The 21,173-nt window shown below is 34.8% G+C and overlaps 3 protein-coding genes across 9 annotated transcripts; 2 read left to right on the top strand and 1 right to left on the bottom strand.

The window, feature by feature from the left end:
- The first annotated feature begins 1,715 nt into the window (after positions 1 to 1,715).
- LOC140057776 (solute carrier family 22 member 15-like) lies at positions 1,716 to 14,127 on the top strand. 5 transcript variants are annotated; one of them, XM_072103506.1, is made up of 13 exons: positions 1,716 to 2,077; positions 4,129 to 4,176; positions 7,991 to 8,252; positions 8,542 to 8,747; positions 9,223 to 9,352; positions 10,415 to 10,506; positions 11,092 to 11,307; positions 11,420 to 11,554; positions 11,665 to 11,750; positions 11,970 to 12,087; positions 12,778 to 12,850; positions 13,016 to 13,148; positions 13,966 to 14,127. In XM_072103506.1, exons 3-13 carry the CDS (start codon positions 8,013 to 8,015, stop codon positions 14,100 to 14,102), a joined length of 1,566 nt encoding a protein of 521 aa, XP_071959607.1. In that variant the 5' UTR covers positions 1,716 to 2,077; positions 4,129 to 4,176; positions 7,991 to 8,012; the 3' UTR covers positions 14,103 to 14,127. The 5 variants fall into 5 exon arrangements, with proteins under 5 accessions (XP_071959607.1, XP_071959609.1, XP_071959608.1 ...); XM_072103507.1 differs by lacking the exons at positions 1,716 to 2,077; positions 4,129 to 4,176 and adding an exon at positions 6,050 to 6,777; XM_072103505.1 differs by lacking the exons at positions 1,716 to 2,077; positions 4,129 to 4,176 and adding an exon at positions 6,743 to 7,191.
- A 528-nt stretch (positions 14,128 to 14,655) lies between these two features.
- On the top strand, positions 14,656 to 16,724 carry LOC140057787 (uncharacterized). Of its 3 annotated transcripts, XR_011846972.1 has the most exons (5): positions 14,675 to 14,868; positions 15,316 to 15,536; positions 15,750 to 15,875; positions 16,030 to 16,468; positions 16,621 to 16,724. XR_011846972.1 is itself a non-coding variant. In XM_072103524.1 (4 exons), the coding sequence occupies exons 2-4, from the start codon at positions 15,347 to 15,349 to the stop codon at positions 16,410 to 16,412; spliced, it is 699 nt and encodes a 232-aa protein (XP_071959625.1). In that variant the 5' UTR covers positions 14,677 to 14,868; positions 15,316 to 15,346; the 3' UTR covers positions 16,413 to 16,562. The 3 variants fall into 3 exon arrangements, 2 of the variants coding, with proteins under 2 accessions (XP_071959626.1, XP_071959625.1); XM_072103524.1 differs by lacking the exon at positions 16,621 to 16,724 and having other exon boundaries at positions 14,677 to 14,868; positions 16,030 to 16,562; XM_072103525.1 differs by lacking the exons at positions 15,750 to 15,875; positions 16,621 to 16,724 and having other exon boundaries at positions 14,656 to 14,868; positions 16,030 to 16,563.
- A 115-nt stretch (positions 16,725 to 16,839) lies between these two features.
- Positions 16,840 to 21,051, bottom strand: LOC140057791 (platelet-activating factor acetylhydrolase IB subunit alpha1-like). Its single transcript, XM_072103529.1, has 5 exons — positions 20,907 to 21,051; positions 20,120 to 20,209; positions 19,791 to 19,907; positions 19,355 to 19,477; positions 16,840 to 18,886 (listed from the first exon to the last, which is right to left on the bottom strand). The coding sequence occupies exons 1-5, from the start codon at positions 20,985 to 20,987 to the stop codon at positions 18,605 to 18,607; spliced, it is 693 nt and encodes a 230-aa protein (XP_071959630.1). The 5' UTR covers positions 20,988 to 21,051; the 3' UTR covers positions 16,840 to 18,604.
- Positions 21,052 to 21,173: the final 122 nt, after the last annotated feature.

A 21,173-nucleotide genomic window follows, 5' to 3' on the forward strand; every position in this document is an offset into this window, starting at 1 on the left:
GTGCTTAAAAAGGCCACCTACAAGTTTTATGACTTAAAAACTATACAAGAGAATAAAGCGTTGTGATTGGCTAAAATATCAGATAAGTTTTGATCAATAGGGGGCGCTCGTTTTCAAACACTGTACAGTATTCAAATATAAAGTTTAGATACAATCAAGACAGGACAAAAGTATCAGTATACATGTACTGCAGTTTCTGTAGCTACTTAGGTTGCATCGTTAATTTAATTAAGTTTCTAATAATTAATTGAAACTACAGATTTAGTATTTTTGTTTCGTGGTGAGGTTATAGATATTGTATTCGAAACAGGCAATAGTATTTTTATAAAAAATATATTAATTATTTAAAGGTGTTTATCAAACACTTTGTACCTCACATTGATAGGCCAATGAGCCTTATTATACTTCTTAAGTTTGCGTACTCAACCAATCCAAATCTTAAAATTTCAGAAATTATTGTAAGAAATATAACTAACTCGATCTGTACGGATTTTTGTTTTAATAATTATAAAATGTTTATCTTTTATTTTGAAAGACAGATATTTAATTTAGAGAGTCAAGTTAATTAGGATAATATTAATGTATTAACAAGATCAAAATTGACCGCCGCGAATGACTAACAATTTTATTGTCAGAGAAAAAGGGAATTATAATTCTCTTCGTTACGTGTTTAGAAAAGAATTTATATCTCATCGTAGTTTGGTATGTCGGCGTTGTTATGCAAATGAGTTTGTGCAGGTGTAGTGGGAAAGATGGTTTTAATATTCATTCGCGGTCAACACGCCACACTGTTAAATTTTGGGCTAAAACATTTACAACAGCAAAAATTGGGTGGCAAAAGCCACACAAAAATAAAAGATGTTATGGTGTGCTCTCCCTGCCTCAGCACGGGCCAATTGAAGCCAAATGTGCTCCTTCATTTGTTAGTACAGTACTCTTGGGTGGGCTTCTTTTCCAAATGGACTTCTTTTCGAGATTACTTTCAAACTAAATGATGGGATCTGCTACCCGCCCGGAGAAATTGCTTTTTTTATATATAGGCCTAGTTTGAATAATCTTCTAATGAAAAGATTAACAACATCAAAATTCAACAGTGTGGCGTGATGACCGCAATGACTAACAATACCATCTTCCCCACTACACCTGCACCAACTCATTTGCATAATAACGCACAGCATACCAACTGTTCAATATTTGTATAGGAGTCGCAATCAATGGGTTTGCTGGATGGCCATGCTTGTTCAGGCTGCTATTGTTCATCATTTAATTTATTGTATCAGTTGTTTTATTTCTCATTAATTCATTTTATTTATTCATGCTCAAACACAGTAAAATGTTGTACATGGTTTGAAATTATTTTCGTTTGTTCAAAGTTAAAAATTCACACACAAATTGTGAAATTATTTATTAAAATAATGCATATGTATTTAAATGAATAAATAAAGAGAATACAATAGCCAGACTGGGCATCGGCACCTTTACAAATTTCTATTTATTTGTTCCTAACTTTCTGACATAACTTAGGTGTTCTTAAAATTGAGGGCGCCAAACATAAAATTTACGATATCGGAGAGACGCGGGAAGCCAAAAAAAAAATGATGTTGTGCTCCCTTGCCTCTAGCACGGTAAGGCTCTCTCACAGCCTTGGGGGTACCACACATCAGATGCTTTGATGTTATTGCCTCATGATGTGTGGTGGAAAGGGGGACGTTTAAATCTGTGAACCCCAAACACAGAAGCTCGCATAGCTTTAACTCTTTTCCACCGACCGGCATGGGGTTTGAACCCATGATAATCGTGTTCCACGACGCTCTACCAACTGAGCTATCCGGCCCTCTGATTTATAGCAAGGTTAAAACTAGATTAGTTTCCTCAAATTACGTCATGAATATGCAAATTTATGACGTAACGATTAGATTGACGTAATATGAAGCGCGTAGATTACACTATTGTCACCTTTCATTACTCGTGTACATTGTGTGGCATAACGGGTAGTGGTCTAGTATTACTATCGTTTTGATTCTCTCAGCTCTACTAGCTGGGGTTCGAACCTCTACGGATTTCTTTTTTTTTAAATGTAACTATAAAATGTTTTTCTTTTATTTTGAAAAAGATATTTAGAGAATAGAGAGTCAAGTTAATTTAGGATAGGCATGGGCTGGTCCTGAAGACTTATATTTATATTTAATATGATATAGGAGGCGTGGCAGCTTCAACAACGTGTGCTTTGGAGCGTATCGATCAAAATAAGTTGAGTGAGACAGAACACCCTTGTTTAATATGTTATGTATTACTATTTATCATTTTATTAATTATTTAAAGGTTTTTATCAAACACTTTGTACCTAACATTGATAGGCCAATGAGTCTTATTATACTTCTTAAGTATGCGTACTCAACCAATTCAAATCTTAAAATTTCAGAAATTATTGTAAGAAATATAACTAACTCGATCTGTACGGATTTTTGTTTTAATAATTATAAAATGTTTATCTTTTATTTTGAAAGACAGATATTTAATTTAGAGAGTCAAGTTAATTAGGATAATATTAATGTATTAACAAGATCAAAATTGACCGCCGCGAATGACTAACAATTTTATTGTCAGAGAAAAAGGGAATTATAATTCTCTTCGTTACGTGTTTAGAAAAGATTTTATATCTCATCGTAGTTTGGTATGTCGGCGTTGTTATGCAAATGAGTTTGTGCAGGTGTAGTGGGAAAGATGGTTTTAATATTCATTCGCGGTCAACACGCCACACTGTTAAATTTTGGGCTAAAACATTTACAACAGCAAAAATTGGGTGGCAAAAGCCACACAAAAATAAAAGATGTTATGGTGTGCTCTCCCTGCCTCAGCACTAAGGCCAATTGAAGCCAAATGTGCTCCTTCATTTTTTAGTACAGTACTCTTGGGTGGGCTTCTTTTCCAAATGGACTTCTTTTCGAGATTACTTTCAAACTAAATGATGGGATCTGCTACCCGCCCGGAGAAATTGCTTTTTTTATATATAGGCCTAGTTTGAATAATCTTCTAATGAAAAAATTAACAACATCAAAATTCAACAGTGTGGCGTGATGACCGCAATGACTAACAATACCATCTTCCCCACTACACCTGCACCAACTCATTTGCATAATAACGCACAGCATACCAACTGTTCAATATTTGTATAGGAGTCGCAATCAATGGGTTTGCTGGATGGCCATGCTTGTTCAGGCTGCTATTGTTCATCATTTAATTTATTGTATCAGTTGTTTTATTTCTCATTAATTCATTTTATTTATTCATGCTCAAACACAGTAAAATGTTGTACATGGTTTGAAATAATTTTCGTTTGTTCAAAGTTAAAAATTCACACACAAATTGTGAAATTATTTATTAAAATAATGCATATGTATTTAAATGAATAAATAAAGAGAATACACTAGCCAGACTGGGCATCGGCACCTTTACACATTTCTATTTATTTGTTCCTAACTTTCTGACATAACTTAGGTGTTCTTAAAATTGAGGGCGCCAAACATAAAATTTACGATATCGGAGAGACGCGGGAAGCCAAAAAAAAAAATGATGTTGTGCTCCCTTGCCTCTAGCACGGTAAGGCTCTCTCACAGCCTTGGGGGTACCACACATCAGATGCTTTGATGTTATTGCCTCATGATGTGTGGTGGAAAGGGGGACGTTTAAATCTGTGAACCCCAAACACAGAAGCTCGCATAGCTTTAACTCTTTTCCACCGACCGGCATGGGGTTTGAACCCATGATAATCGTGTTCCACGACGCTCTACCAACTGAGCTATCCGGCCCTCTGATTTATAGCAAGGTTAAAACTAGATTAGTTTCCTCAAATTACGTCATGAATATGCAAATTTATGACGTAACGATTAGATTGACGTAATATGAAGCGCGTAGATTACACTATTGTCACCTTTCATTACTCGTGTACATTGTGTGGCATAACGGGTAGTGGTCTAGTATTACTATCGTTTTGATTCTCTCAGCTCTACTAGCTGGGGTTCGAACCTCTACGGATTTCTTTTTTTTTTAAATGTAACTATAAGTTGAGTGAGACAGAACACCCTTGTTTAATATGTTATGTATTACTATTTATCATACAAAATACAGGCAATCGTGGTTCTAATGACACATTTCTGATAGAAGTAAACAATAAAGGTAATATTAATTATCGAATAGAATTGTTTATTCATAATTATGTGCTTGCCACAGTAGACTATAGTATAGTTATAGGCTAAGCCTAAAATGAAGAAAAGGAGCCGCCGATCGGACGATGTTTCTGCCACGTCGGCGGTTTTATTTCTTGCGCTGCTGAAGCCTGACTCCTGAGTCTATGACTCACTGATTTTGCCAAAAGTCAAGTAAAGTTCAAAACCTCACAATCTAATGAAATCGCCAGACTAACGAAGTGGTGCTGCAGGTATATTTGTGGTAAATATATCAGAAGGAACCATAATATAATAAATAACTATTCTTATATTCTATTAATATTAATTATCCAGAACAAATCTGGTCTCTTTTACATCGATGTTAGCATGGATTAAAGAATAGAAGGATATGCATCGACGTGAGATCAAGGGTTCCTTGACTCTCGCCGACAGACTGCGGACCAAAGATACTATAGCGCCACGAAGTGGCGCAAGATAGGGAACTCCTATCTCTTATACACTGCGCATGAGTGAAATTCCATGGGCAGCCATTCCGGCAAGCAAGTTACGCGATCACATACCCCGGAAGTGTATATAATAAACCATTGAACCACATCCACGTGTGACGTGTTATTGTTTGTTCGGGAAGTTTTCTCGTGTTGTATTGGGTAAATTGTAATGGTAAGTTTTTAGAATATATATTTTTTTGTTAGTAAACATTAACAAAATTATTAAATTGTTGTTTAAATTTAGTTCAGGCAGGCGTTTCTGCGCAATCTGATCTAGGGCCTAGATAGTAGTAGGCCTAGGCATATTTAATGCCGAATACTAGGCCTAGTTTAGTTAGTATGATTAATAAAAAAAAAGTCTGGGAGGATGAATGATATATTGATTGGCGTCTTGATAGATGGATCAAACAAGGCTTGGATGGATGGAAGATTAAGGAAAAAACTGAAGCTGTTCGGGAATTAGGAGTTTTTAATAAAAATGTACAAGACAATATAGCGTTTTATTAATAATAACATTAACAGAAATAATTAAATGTAATGAAATAAAAAATCGTGAGGATGTTATTGTTTGTTTTTTTTTTATTTAATAAATTTAAATTATAAATTTGATCCTCATATTTATTTTGTTCTTCATCTTTATTTGAAAAATATTTAGTTAATTAATGTAAACATTTTTGAATACTTACAATATTAATAAATAGTAGGCTATTGACTTTTGTTTTGAATTTAAAAATGTATAGTATTTTAAAATACTATAATATTGTAATCAAATGATTATGTAACAGTTCGAAAAGTGACCAAATAATTTAATGATACATTTTTCCCTATTTCAGAAAGATGTCTGTCATCATACTGTAAAATTGAGAAGATAGATGATTGAGTGCAAAGTAGTATTTTACACAAGAATTAAATACAAAGGCCAATAGTAATAATAGTTTATATTTTTGATTCTTGAAAAGGAGCAGTATCCTATGGGATTACAAATAAAATCACTATTTTCACACACCTCATACTTTAAAGTGAAAGGAAATAACCAGAATTCAGTTATTATCAGTACTGTTGTTTAGGCCTATTGGCTTCTTTTGAATACAAGAAATCAAAATAATAGAAGTTTCCTTGTATTTAAGAAGGCTAAAACCATACATTCGTAATTTATTTATTGAGTGTATTTAATTATTCCATCATTAGGCCTATTTATTAATATTGTATAAAGCGAGATTTTTCAGTATTTTTATTGCATTTTAATCCTGTCTGTAATATTGAAAGTTGAGCTAATAAAAGTGGGTTGAAAAGAACAAATTATGATTATGAATTTTTAAAATTAATATTTAATAGGCCTACTTTTACTTTTTTGAAATTAAAAAAATGTAACAATTGTTTTTGTATCTAGTAATGTATGTACAGTATACTACAGTTGTGGCAGATCGTAGTAAAATTCCCCTTGCAATGAAATAACTTTGTAGGCCTGAAGCACACAAAATAGAAAGAGAGGGTCGGAACAGGGGAAAGAACATCCCCCTGCCCATAAATTTTTTTTTTTTTTAAATTAAAAAGACAGTTTTGGACAAGATATTTGGCAATTATTACAATTCATCTCCAAAAAATGCTTCTCTCGCACATAAACTAAGCCATCATCCCAGCCTAGGCCAAAGGCGGCCGACCTTGGGCGTGAAGTGCGTAGCATCGCGCTGCGCGCCGCGACACTATTTATAACTATGCCTCAACCGACTGCCTACAAAATTCGTCCTCCATACAGTCAGTGTTTATTCTGTAGCCGTTTGAGGTTGGACAGTGATATACGCATATGTAAGTGTAATATCAAATGGAGTAAATTTATATAATCGAATTTTATATAGATGTTCTTTCATTTTGACGCGAAAGATAAAATAAAGTCGTACTGTTTATCGCGTAGATGTAAATCCTATTTGTTTACATTGATTTGGTGGCGTGCCGCATTGCCTACTGGGTAATCCGCTTGCCGGAATGGCTGCCCATGGAATTATCATTTTTCGAGCGTCAGTTCCATATCTTGCGCCACTACGTGGCGCTATACGATCTTTGCTGCGGACCGCCCACAATGTTACAGTTTAATTAACCGCAGGGTAACAACGAAACGGTCGCGTGCCTAATATATTGTTTACTGCACATGTGCAACGACATTTAACCTAGTTGGCTACGCTTCTTTCGCGCGTTCTTTGGTTGCATGATGTTTATGGTCAACTATTGACTATGTTGGTTTCTGCCGCGATTGATCTACGCTAATGATTTTTTTATGATGATTAAAGTAGCATTTTATGACCTGTAGTAGCCCTACATCTGAGACAATAACTATTAGTTGTCTCATTTGTTGTAAAATTACAAAATCAGCAAGAATGCTAGCCTAGCTAGGCCTTGTACTAACTAGGCTAAACTGGGCTAGTAAACCCTATGATTTGCCGACATTGATACTGCCTAGGTAGGCCTAGGCTAATCTTAAATACTCACCGTTGTCTTACTTCTTGTGTGAATAATAATAGGTAGGCCTACTTCGTTTGTTCGTGATCAAGTTTGCCCTGCGTGTACTTTTCAAAACGACCGCTAGGTAACGAATCGCAACTATACATAGCCAGCCAATCCCGGATCAGGGATCGCTGTTTTCATTCAATTAGGCCCGGTGATTGGATGTGATGTGGATGACATAACCACTAGCCAATCACCAGGCACTACAGTTTAAATATAATCACATCGATAATTAAGGAGATTTATGAAGAAACCACTGCTTAGCCATATATTAAAAAACACGATTGTTGTATGTCTGAACACCGGCCACGCTAACAACATACATGGTCAAATGCAAAATTTAATATTCTATAGATTAACGCAATTTTTAATGACAGAAGATGGCAGGCAAATAAAGATAATTCAAATATAAAAATTGCATATTTTATTAATATTACCAACTACTTAAAATTACCAGTCGTAAGAAAGTGAACTTTTCGTAGTCCGATTGTGATGAAACTAAAACAGAATTATTCAGCAATATATGTTTGTTATCAATTAATCATCGACGCAGACATGTCAATAGAACATTCAGACTGCGCATACGATTTCTACATGGTTACGTTTTGGTCTCAAAAAAATGTAACAGTTGATTCGCAGCGTTTTACAGAGGGCCGCGGTTAGAGACATGGAGTTCAATGAACGTGTTTGTTTGATTGGCAGCAGTGCTTTAGTATAGGCAAGCGCGTTGTAAAATCGTTTGATGTCACCGTCGATGCATATCCTTCTATTCTTTAATCCATGATGTTAGTATGATTTTCTCTTTTTAATTTACAGAAAAAACCCACACCAACCGAGAATGGATTTTGAATCGGCTTTGGTTCAGGTTGGCGACTTTGGCTTCCAGCAAAAATTACAAGTCGGCCTGTTGTCTCTTGTGCAACTTTTACTGGTACCTCAGATGATAGGATTAGTGTTCATTGGAGCGACCCCACAGTTCACCTGTAAAAAGTCCCCAAATGTGATGAACCCATGTTCGATGAATCCACCCTGTGAAGAGTACCAATATGGTAGTCAATTTACTTCCATTGTTTCAGAGGTTAACTATATTTGTATAATTTGTCACTTTGTCAACTTTTATCATTGTCAATAAAAGTTTTATAAGCAAGATAATATTGCTATGATGTAGTTTAAATAGTTGATATATTGAAAGAGTGTCATATTGGCTTAATAAATTGAAATATATCACCATTCTTTGAAAAGAAGGCTGAACTAAGCCTATATTCTACAACATTGTAAAATGTTGGGTATTTATCGAAATCATTTATATTGTGATAATATTAAATATCATTGATCATAGAAAGATAAATTTGTAACTTATTTTGCAGTGGAACCTGGTTTGTGATGAGGCAATGGCTGTGGGTCATATACAGTCATATTTTATGATAGGTGTTCTGATAGGCAATGTTGTATTTGGAGGTCTGTGTGATTCGTTTGGTCGTCGCAAAGTGTTTATATTCTGTATGCTATCCATTGCAACTGTCACATGTCTCAGTTCGTTCTTAAAATCGTACTATATGTTTTGTGTATCAAGGTAACTAATGTTTGTCAATGTACTATATAAGTTTTCCCCTTCTTCAAGTTTGTATATAGATATGTAAACCTGGCCTTCAAGACCCAACAAACTTTTTCCTTGTTGTTTTTCCCCTTCTTCATTTCACAGGAGGTCCCCTAAAGCCGATTTTCCACTAGGCGAATTTGTTCGCGCGAATCGAACGCGCCAGCTTGTACGCATGTGTATTCATGTTTACATCTTCCAAATCCTTCTCTACGCATGCGTATTAGCTGACGCCTTCGATTCGCGCGAACAAATTCGCCTAGTGGAAAATCGGCTTAAATATTGGAGTAGTTTCACTGTAGTACTATTACGGAGGCACCTTTGGAACCCAAAAAAGTCCCCAGAATTGGTATTGGTCATAGTATTGTTTAAAAACACATTGCTCCTTGTCAGGGAGCCATGGACTAAATGTACAGAGTATTGATGGACTTTTCTTAAATTTTTTTGGTAGATTTTTAGATGGACTTCTTTCTGGTGGTTTGATTCTGTCATCGTTTGTGCTAGGAACCGAATGCATTGCAGGAGCGTATCGTGTTATCTCAGGAACATTCTTTGCATCTATGTTTGCTGTTGGCATTATGGTAAGCATAAGGGATATTTTTGATCCGAAATACTATGGCAAGGCAATTGGGCATTAATCTAAAAATTATTTTACAGTAGATACTTCTGTAGGAGTTGGATAGCCGAGTGGTTAGGACACTTGACTGTCATACAGATAGACCCGGGTTCAATTCCCGACAAATCCCAGTCCACTCAGCTGTAAATGAGTACCTGGTTGAAAATACTATGGAGAAAAAAGGCGGCGTGGAAAGGAACTGGCCACCCTACCACATAATGCCGAGGCTTAGTACAATGAGCTCCTAACAGCTCCTAACAGCTCATTCCCCTACGTTCAGAGAACACGGGACTCACCTTTACCTTTACTTCTGTTGTGTAGTTTTCCAGAAAGTGTGTATAACTATAAACCCAGTATGAGTGAGCTCTGAAGGAGTATTTTTGTTTAATAATACCTAATACTAAATCTTTTGTTTTGAATTCATCTTTAAAAAAGTATTTTACTGAGGAAATATTAAGGTCTGTCTACACTATCAAACTATTGTGATGTGCCCAAATATAGTGGTGATATGCCCAAATATGGTAGTGATATTTCATTTCATAGTAACATTTACTTCCTTCATAATATACAAAATATAAATGATACAATACAAAAATTCATAACAAGAAGTAAGGTAGTTAAAACAATACAATTTTTGTCCATCTTTAAAATGAATAAAACAACATTATGAAGGAGGCACAATTTCTGGAAAGCAAAAGCTTGTGTTGAAAGTGCATGAACAAAAACAAAAAGTAACAAAAATCAAATTAGTAAAAATAGTAATTATGGGCACATGTTTTTGTCACATAAAGTTTGATAGTGTAGACAGAGCTTTATACTGTGGAATCTTCCTAAGTATTACTGGCTATAATAAAACTAAAACAAAGTTAATGAATGCACTAATAATATAAACAATTATGTATGATATTTTGAATACCTAATTAGCATATTATGATAATTAGTGAATAATACAAACACCAGTTCATTGTTTTTTTTATATTGATTTTTTCTATATATTACTGCTGATACTATCATTATATTATTATAGTTATTTTCGTTAGAAGCCTCTTACATACACAGTTGGAGGAGTCTTATTTTGTACACATCGCTGCCTCTTTACATTTTTACTCTCATTACTTGGTAAGTGTTGTGTTATTTCCAATAAAGTATATCATCAACAACAAAAAACACTGAATCCGATTGACATTAACATCTGCAGCAAAACCCACTGAACTCTTATCATTACTCCAGAATACGGTTGAAGCAAATTATCAACTTCTTTTTCTGCTTCTGAAATAACTGTCTTAAGAAATTCAGTCGTCATTCGTAATAAACTGCTTTTTCACTTTGAGAGAGACCACCATCACAATGTAACGGTACCCAAACATACAGTATTATAGGTACTTTTAGGAACACATGATGATACTGCAAAACTACTACTACTACTACAGTACTTCTTCAGGATTTTTTTTACCAAGTCCAAATGTGGTAATAGGGAGGTTTCGCAATCTTACGAATACGATAACGAAAACGGATATGTCACGCACACATATTCGTTTTTCGTAAGCCAGTAAAAATCTGACTGGTGATATTCGTCAACAGGAATACGCTTTACGAATATGAAATGCGGATCAGCTCAAAAGTTTCTCAAATGTGTGACATATCCGTTTTCGTTATTGTATTCGTAAGGTTGCGAAACCTCCCTAATATATTGTTTCTTTTCAGTGTCATCCCAGAATCACCAAGATGGCTTTATTCTCAAGGTCATTTATCAGAAGCCGAAGATATACTTCATGTAATCGCAAAGAGAAATGGCAAAAGAGTTAAAGTGACCTTAGAGGCAAAAAAACAGACGAATAAAAAAAAAACAAATTCAAGCTATTCAGATTTAATTCGTACACCAATTTTTAGAAAACAAGTTTTTATCCAAACATTTTCATGGTAAATATTACTTTCTTACGTTTAATATCTTTCATATAAAAAACTGCATACAGACATACATGAATAACAAAATTAATTAATTATCATATAATTCTATATCCATTTCTGACAGGTTTTCATGCAGTTTTGTTTACTATGGTTTGACAATGAGTTCTGGAAATCTTGGAAAAAATATGTACCTAAATGTTGCCCTTTCTGGCTTGTCTGAAATGCCTGGATATATACTATGCATAGCATTAATCGACAGGTAAAACATTTCTTAAAAGTGAACTTTAATGAAAAAATATACATTTTGAATGATATTATATTTGTTATTGGAAAATGACATGCACAGTTACCGGAACTACTTTTTTTCAGAGTTGGTAGAAAAAGGTTTTTCAGTGGATCCTTTCTACTAGGAGGAGCAGCATGTGTGGCCTTGTTACTTAGACCTTTTTACTCAGGTAAATTGTAGTGCTTTAATATGTTTTAGAAAATGCCAATAATAACTATTGCAAACAAATAATACTGTTTCTTGTTATAACTGCATGACATATAATTAATCTAAAAATATTGTACTGTAGCAGGAATAATTTGCACAATAAGGATAAAATAAATTATGGATAAAAATAGCACACTTGTGACTAGAACAATTGCACTGAATAGTAGTTATTTTCACTAAGGTTCTGATGGTGACAGTTCATTGGTGGTTTATTTTGCAATGGCCGGTAAATTGTGCATCTCTGCTGCATTCAACACTGCTTATATATATTCTAGTGAACTTCTACCAACTGTATTAAGGTAATTTAATATTTTATTGTACAATTAGGCACTTTTTAACTATATAAATGGACCATATAGTATTTGGTTGCATTGTCCCAGGGGTTTTGCAGAAATCCAGGTTTGCATTGTTCCAATGGTTTTGCAGGAATCCAGAGTTGCATTGTTCCAAGGGTTTTGCAGAAATCAAGGTTTGATTTGTTCCAGGGGTTTTGCAGAAATCCAGGTTTGCATTGTTCCAAGGGTTTTGCAGGAATCCAGAGTTGCATTGTCTCAGGGGTGTTTCAGGAATCCAGGGTAGCATTGTTCCAAGGGTTTTGCAGGAATCCAGAGTTGCATTGTTCCAAGGGTTTTGCAGAAATCAAGGTTTGATTTGTTCCAGGGGTTTTGCAGAAATCCAGGTTTGCATTGTTCCAAGGGTTTTGCAGGAATCCAGAGTTGCATTGTCTCAGGGGTGTTTCAGGAATCCAGGGTAGCATTGTTCCAAGGGTTTTGCAGGAATCCAGAGTTGCATTGTTCCAAGGGTTTTGCAGGAATCCAGAGTTGCATTGTCTCAGGGGTGTTTCAGGAATCCAGGGTTGCATTGTTCCAGGGGTTTTGCAGGAATCCAGAGTTGCATTGTCTTAGGGGTTTTGCAGGAATCCAGGGTTGCACAGGGAATGTTCTGGATCCAAAAACACAACAACAACTGTTTTTCTTCTATTTTTGTAGAAACTCTGGTCTAGGAGTATTCTCTGCAGCTGCTCGTGTCGGTGGAATTGTAGCTCCAATTGCCTCAACTATGGTATGAATATTAAACATTTTGTAGGGAAGGTCTCAATAAACTCAAAATCGGAATTGGTTCAAAAAGCATGAGTTTTTATTCCCAATCTGTAATTGTTGATTTAATAAACAGTAATGTTACCAACAACATTTATAAACTCAATAATATTTTTCATTTACAATTTAGGGTTTTAACAAAACTTATTCACTGTTTGGAGGAGCTGCTCTGATCAGTGGATTTCTGGTTCTACAACTACCAGAAACAATTGGAAAACCTTTACCAGAAACCATTGATGAAGTTGAAAATCATTTTGATTTTGGTGAGGTTACGAAAGAATCGGTTTCAGCTATGGAAGAGAGGTTGAGCATGTATAATCAAAATAGTGATAGTGTTTAGCTTTGGTTCTGACGGTGAATAGAACCAGAATTATAAATGGTACTGCTGTTTCGGTGGTTGGCACTTATTATACAATCGACTTTCCCAATACTAAACTCACTGAACACTTTCGCAGACTTTTCTCGAGGTCGAAAGTACCCAAAGGTCTGGGTTTTAAGTTGTGATTATTGCCACAATTGTTCAGGAATAATAATAGAGTATGACAATATAATGTACTAAATGGCACACATGGTATTACCAACTTAAATAAGGGTAAATGTATATCCAACCAATTATTTATAATTATTTAATCTGTGAATAATATTACTTATCAAGATAACACAAGTCGTCATTAGTATATACTGTATATATAATAAAAATAATGTATTTATTTCTGATTCTTTACTAATTTTACTGTGATAAAGATAGTGCCTTTCAATAGTCTTTTGAAATATTATTGAAATCTATTTCAAAACCTTTCTACAATTGTGTGAAAAAATTAATAATTTATTTAAGAATATCATATTTTTAAATTATTTATTCATTTAATTGTTTTTTTGTATTTTATTTTTGAACTACAATAATAACTATTGCTTGTAAATAACCAATGTTTGTAAATATAAAAGATGAGAGACATTTAAAATCAAATGATTTCAACTACTTTATTGCGAATTTGTTACAACCAAATTACAATATAATATATATTATTACATGATAAATGGTATAAATTTCATTGATCATTTATAAATTTGTTGGTACAGGTACCAAGAACCATCATTTCTTCGTATTTCTTCATCATAATTCGCTGGTTCACCAGCGGATGTTTGTAGGCCGCCATTACGCACGACTCAAATGGATCCGTTTCTCCACATGGTCCCAGAATGACAGAATTACGTAGATGGATAGATGTAATGTTACTTAGATCAGCCAGTCGTTTCTTGTAGACTTCGGTGCATTGGTCCGCTCCTGGATGTGCAAAGTCTATGCGATTTGTTGTTGCGTCTGGTGGAGGAAGTGCGCCTTCTGGTAAAATCTGAAAACAAGTATGCAACATATTAAATTAAATTTAACAAATACATCAATGAACAATTATATTAGACTCTCTTTACTAAAAGCAGAGTAATTTTAGTCTTCCCTGCTAAAAGTAAAAAATCATTTGAATTTTCTATACCTGTGCTGTCGCTGGAGGAGTTGCCATTTTGGCTTTTGCAATTCTCATTTGATCTATATTTTTGCCATCCATATAATCTTTGTAATAAGAAGTAACAAGCGGGAGCTGTTCTGTCCCAAGACAAATATTGGTCCGTCGTTGTTGTTGGTTCTTTTCATTAGCATTCATTTTTTATTGGGTTTCTAACTGTTCACTAAATCCACCAAATCTACTACGCCAATAATAAGTTGATTACTTACTACTTATCACCATGGCACTATCAAGGTCTTATAAAACTCGTCACCTGGCCTACCGTTTCGATGGACGCGTTGCTTTTTGATTGGTCGAGGAACAGAAACGCAGGATGAGGAGGAACGACACGCGACGCGACTACGAAACTTTACTAAACGTTGGTGGCACACTCAATAGCAACAAGAAACTTTTTCCACGATTTTTACTTTATTATTTCCATTTGTTGGTTCATAAATACAACTCATTTATTAGCTAATAAAATGTAAGTCTATAATATATTTAGCACTTAATAATAAGTGCACGGTAAAATCGTACGGGCCGTCTTCAGTTCAGCAGGCAGGCCCAGCCAGCGTGATGCAGCAGGTGGTGGGCGAATGGGTGTGCGTGTGTGTTCTTTCTGCTGCAGCTTCTCAACAATAAGTATTGACAATACCACTTTTAGTTAAGCCTAGGCCTAGATAGTTAAGCCTAGGCCTAGATACCCAAGGCCTAGTTTACTTTTTAAAAGTACAGTTTTTAATTTAACTAAGCACTGGAAGTCAAAGTAACACTTACGTACCTAAAACCCATGATGAAACACGCTAGGATTTAGGAAGTAGTAAAATAAAAAGAGATTTCATGTTTATTGTTAAATTATAAATTAATATTTTTTTCCTTTTTAACTGCTCTTCTCAAACTGTAAAACTGGTTTTTTTTCTGTACTTCTTAGAATTCACTAAATCAGAAAGCTGCAAACAACAATGAACAGATCAGCTGTGAGAACCAATCAAGATGTGTCAGTACAGTATGGTACTGTAGATTTGGCAATACCACCAGGCTTTCGTAACATCCTCCAACTAATTGGTCATCAAGTTTTGAAATTCCAACAACCAGGAGAGATCACCCACTTTATTGCGGACTACCTCCAAAAACTACTAGCAATGAGGGAGAGTATGTATTCTTTCCCCAAATATGATGGGCTCACAAGGCTATTTTAAGTCCAGAGAAAAGCTTTAAACTGGTCGCATAAACCATCGTAACTAACTGGCGGCATAGTGTAGGCTTACTGTACTTACTTTAATTTAACAAACCAGATAACATTTTGAAATGCCTGGATCTTCCAAAATATAAATAAAATGTAAATGTTCTTTTGTATTAAAACAGCAACAGGCTACGACCCAGTGATACATGGCGACATGCTTGAAAGAATACAAGCATATTATTATCAGTTGTACAGCAGTGAGCTTAAAGAGGCATCACGATCTGCCACACATGCTACTACTTATGATGGTAAAAACTCTATTCTAATTAAGCAGAGTAATAAATAGCAACATATTACTCACTCATTTTAACACATTTGAGGAAGAGGATGTTGCAGATCCCATAACTTTGAATATAGGTACCACCAACAATTATTTATTTCTATGATTTGTTTTATATATAGAAGAGGAAGTTTCAGATGAAGATGATTTTGTAGCAGAGTTTGAGGAAGATGATGCTGGAGAACTGGAGAATTTAATGGCACCACCAGAAGAGGCAGTTGCATCACCAGATAGTAAAGTAACAGAAGACGACACTGCAGTTGATAATATGGCAGTAACAGAAGACGCAGCTGCAGTTGATAATATGGCAGTAACATCCGCTGTTGGTGCAGTTGATAACGCGGAAGAAGCAGAACAAACGGCAGTAGGAGAAGACACACCAAGTGCAGTGGAAGAGCCTGTGAAAGAGAAAGAGGTTGCGAAGGAAACACAAGATGTGACCAGTGATGGAGAAAGAGAAGAAAAGTCTGGCAATATGGATGCAAGTTCTGAAGAAACCAAGTGACCGATGTAGAGATGGCAGATTGCTACGACCCATGGTATTTCTACTTCTTGAAAATAGTGGGTGAATTTTTGTTTCATAGTTGCAATAATTAAGGAATGAATGTTATTTATTACAATCTGTACATAAACCAGAGTAATCAAATAAATCTTATAATTAAAATAACCATTATCATTTAATGTTGTTTTTCATCTTCTAATAATTTAATTAGGGTATTACTGAAAGCAAGGCAATCTCTTGAGCTCATTACCATCAACGAATGTACTGCAAACATACCTCGGCAACCGTGTCATCTACTTCAAAATAGTGGGTGTGGCTGAGTTTAGCCTAATATTCTATCTTGTGCATTGTAATTATCAAAATTAGAGGGAGGGGTGTGGTGGCTGGGACCCCATTGGATATGCATATGTACCAGTTTAGTACATACTACCTTTTCTGATAAAGTAAAGACAGTGTTTATTTATGTTCTTCACTAGATGGTTTAATACACATTGTATTGTATACACAGAGAAGGAATTGATTGTACTAATAATACTATGCTTCCTAATACCACGGAGAAATTGGTTTATTCGTGCTAACTACAGGATGCTATCTAAATTAATAATATTATATACAATGATTTCTCTAAATACTAACCATTTTTAGCTCATAATTCTGCAAAATTAATTAACCTGTTTTTACATTCATCATGATTACAAACTATTGATTTCAGTTTTGCTAAATATAAATTAAAAAATAAATGTAAAGCTCTGTATACACTATCAAACTTTATGTGATGTGCCCATATATGGACATGATGATGACATACCACTACCATATTTGGGCACATCAAACTTTTTTTGTCAAAGTAGTTTGATAGTGTAGACAAAGCTTTAAGAACAGGTCAGAATACCCTGTCATACTTTTTGGGCATGAAAAACAGTTAAAAAAAATAAAACTGCAAGACATTTAATTGTTACAGTTATTACTAAGTGGAAATTGAATTATTGTTTTTCAAGCACATGGATTAAACATCATAAAATAAATTTAACAATAAAAAATTGGTTAGCACTATTTAAAAAAAAAACTTTTAAAAAGAAAACTGAACGTTTTAAATTAAAACAAAATAACATTTATTACGCTCAGCTGACACCTTGGCTAAGCTTGGCTTAAACACAATTTAACAAACGAATGTCCTTACTTAGAATAAACATTGCAAAATCTGGAATTTGTCCATGCTAATGAAAAAATGTATATACTTGATCTATTGACCATAACACAACATCAATAATTGTTAATATTAATATCTACAGGTTGAAAAAATATTAATTTATATAGATCTATTCTATAATTTAATGGTCCATTGGTGATGATAAAAAATATAAATATTACACATCATATTAATGTTACATAGGAATGTATTCCAACTAATGTTAAATTATGGCATTATTTTTCACTTTGCACGCACATACATACAGTAGAAGTTTAAGCACAGTCAACACAATCACATTGCAAACATAAGTCCATCTACCTGAGGATAAATGGATTACATTATTTAAACGCAGAACTGTTGGATACAAACTGGTAAACCTGGCATTAACATTTAGATTTGATCAAGTTTGGTTTAGCTAGACCAATATGCAGTGCATTGGCCTCCATTAAAAATCTGTTGAAAATTTGAGAAGGTGCTTAAAATATCCCAAGATTAGCTTATACTTGAATTAGAAAAATGTTACTGGTTTTTCTTTGTAAATGTAATAATATGTAAAGGCACAGACAAGGCAACTCTTCAGTCATTTTGGGGTCTATGCACCCCCCCCCCCCCCCCCAAAACATATTTCCAGCAGTAGGCCTACTAGTAACAAAGTAAACTGTTACAATACAATAGAGTACCCCTTTGAAGCTCCTTGTGCAGTGAGACAAGATTGCAAAAATACAATCTGTTTATAGTTTCTTTGTATACCATGTACTATACTTAATACCAATCATTTGCAGAAAATACCCTATTAAAATAGGATTCCACAAATTGCGCATACAATTTGAATTCTATTTTGACTATGGTTAATTTTAGTGCAAGTGACAAATAAAATTTCAGTGTTTTCAATTAACATATTTGCATTATGCTCTCACACGTTTACGACTAAGATTGAGGGGGCTCTCACATACGAGTAACTCACAGTAGCGCCAATATACAGAACACTAACTACACAATATTTTCATTGGTCAATTTTTTTACACGATTCAACACCCTGTTTTGTAAGTAACTCTACCAAGTTGTCATGAAGCGATTCGCAGATCTTGCGATATCCATTGACCGTAAAGTGCAGGTAGTCGTACATGTCGCGGCAGTCTATTAGCCCATCCGATTGGACATAATCAGCATCTGTGCTGAAATAATCAGCGTTGGGAATAGTTTCAAGGAACTTTGCAATAAGTACGTTTACAGCAGAGTTCTTCTCGCGTAAGTGGTTTGGTTTTTGTCCTCTTGGAGGTAGACCCTGTATTGGAAAAAAACACCAACTGATTGCAAACATCCATATATGACCAAGTATACTGTAGTCCCAGGGGGCTTGTTTAGGAAATTGGGCAAAAATTAGGAGATGGGACTATACTAGGATTGTATATTAATGGAATAACTAAAATCTTATGTATGAATTTGTTAGGGTAAATTTGGGTTTGGGATCATATTCAAGCATGGAATTCCTGTATATTCGGTTGAACCTCATTACTCTAGCAAGCACACAAGCTATATGCATCTAGGAGGAAATGAGACACATTCTAAGCCACCAACTGTCCATGTGGCTCAAATTTGTATTAAACAGTGGATGAGAGGTGAAGTCAATTGTGCAGCACTTAATAGGCAGCTGTATTTCAATTTTTACAAATTCATAATTTGAAATTCTAAAAGATATCATCATTCGTGATTGTTTAATTCTCAAATTAAATATAAACAGAAAACAACCTACCATGACAACAATATGAGATTGTGGTTGTTTTTCTGAGATGTACTTAACGATAGCTTCAACGCCACCTGCTACCTGATCCACGGTATGTTCATGATTATTGGTTCCAACTAAAAGCACAATTACCTGTAAAACAATTGAATAGATATTAATTCCAGACCATATCTTAAATCTTTTTTTTTTAATTATTGGACGGCAGTGACATTTTTACAGATCCACAACTTGCACAACTTTGTTGACTATATTTATTTGTTTGTAACATGTCTATATAATCTGTGAATTTAAAATTACAACTGGAAAACCAATGGACAGAGGATAGTACCTAATGGTACTTTGCAGCTACTGAACAAATCTACACACTGGGATTGGGTCCAGGTGAACAATTTAAAGGGTGCATTAAGAAAAATGTGTCTTGTTTAACTGTGACTGTACTATATACCTTAGGCGAGATATTCTCTAATTCTCCATTCTGCACTCGCCATAGCACATGTTGTGTGGCATCACCTCCAATGCCAAAATTAAGGCTATGTAAAGGCACAAACATCTCATTCCAAATCTAAATGAAATTATAAAGAAAAAAATATACAAAATCATCTGGATTGTTCGGATCCAGCAATATATTTCTGGTGTAACAGAGAAAAACTGTTTTGAGACATTTAACTTTTAAGTAAGTGGGTATTCTTCCAATTTCTGTGAGTGATAACTTGGCTAAAATCATTTTTACATTACTAAAAATACAAAAATGTGTATTAATGAATAGTGACTTACTGTGGATTGTTCTAAGAGTTGAATAAGTGAATCACCTATAAATAACACATCTGGTTCTTTCTCATGTGCTGCAGCTACATATCTATCATGCTGTAAAGGTATAAATATTATTATTAAATTTATAAATATAACAATCACTACTTTTCAGAATCAAAAATAATTCACACTATATACTGTATGTACTATTAATGGAAATAATTTTTATTTCTCATTTGTTTAAATATTATTAGTAATAAGTCATTAACAAAACTTAACAAGAAAAATATCAATACCATATGAAAGCCCCAGTGGTCTATAGTAATGGTTAGGGCATCTGCATATCAAGCAAAAGGTTCCGGATTTAAATCGGCCGACGGAGAGGCAACTTTTTCTCATTCTCACAGATTTCCTAATCTTGACTTAATCGTTTCAAATTAATTAATTTATATTTTTATAAATAAAAAGACGCCAGACTCAAGACATTCCATTCAAATAAAACGCACACGGACATAGGGCCTCATAGATAGGGCCTATCTATACAATAGTAGTAGGCCTATCATCATAGCAGTAATTATATATAGCTAAAATAGGCTAGGGCCTACCTAGCTATGCTAGAGGTAAGTAAGCGTATCTAGGCCTAGGCCTAGGCTTATGTACAGACGAAAGATCAAACCGGAAAAGCTACATACAGCACGCCCACCCACACATCATGGATGGGACACAGCTAGCAAGTAGCAAACCATATCGGTCACATCCAAAACATAATTTAATCGGCTGAATTCAGCCCTACATTACAGCTTATGCTTACAATACACATCCAACGGCCGTCCCCTTGCACATCTTCAACGGGTACTGGTACAGCTGCCGGGTTTTCACCAACACCCGCCATTTTTTTTATCAATTTTCTGTGACTTTTGGTCCTTTAATTTTTGCACACGAACGATCGCGAGCTCTCGTCCTCGTCGTCACGCTCGAGTTCGCTGCCTGGCCTAGTCTATTAATCCAGACTTACAAGTACTCATCACGCCCATTTTGCAGTTAAAACAATCCACCAATCGCTGGCGTTCTAATTTTA

The sequence above is a fragment of the Antedon mediterranea genome, chromosome 8 (genome assembly GCF_964355755.1).
Source record: "Antedon mediterranea chromosome 8, ecAntMedi1.1, whole genome shotgun sequence".
NCBI lineage: Eukaryota > Metazoa > Echinodermata > Crinoidea > Comatulida > Antedonidae > Antedon > Antedon mediterranea.

Coding starts and splice junctions, on each gene's coding strand:
- LOC140057776 (XM_072103506.1), top strand. CDS start 8,013: ATGGATTTTGAATCGGCTTTGGTTCAGGTTGGCGACTTTGGCTTCCAG. Junction 11,555..11,664: donor TGCATAGCATTAATCGACAG/GTAAAACATTTC, acceptor ACTTTTTTTCAG/AGTTGGTAGAAAAAGGTTTT. Junction 12,851..13,015: donor CTCCAATTGCCTCAACTATG/GTATGAATATTA, acceptor TTTACAATTTAG/GGTTTTAACAAAACTTATTC.
- LOC140057787 (XM_072103524.1), top strand. CDS start 15,347: ATGAACAGATCAGCTGTGAGAACCAATCAAGATGTGTCAGTACAGTAT. Junction 15,537..15,749: donor ACTACTAGCAATGAGGGAGA/GTATGTATTCTT, acceptor GTATTAAAACAG/CAACAGGCTACGACCCAGTG. Junction 15,876..16,029: donor ACATGCTACTACTTATGATG/GTAAAAACTCTA, acceptor TTTTATATATAG/AAGAGGAAGTTTCAGATGAA.
- LOC140057791 (XM_072103529.1), bottom strand. CDS start 20,987: ATGGCGGGTGTTGGTGAAAACCCGGCAGCTGTACCAGTACCCGTTGAA. Junction 20,210..20,906: donor ACGGCCGTTGGATGTGTATT/GTAAGCATAAGC, acceptor ATACCTTTACAG/CATGATAGATATGTAGCTGC. Junction 19,478..19,790: donor TAGAGAATATCTCGCCTAAG/GTATATAGTACA, acceptor ATTGTTTTACAG/GTAATTGTGCTTTTAGTTGG.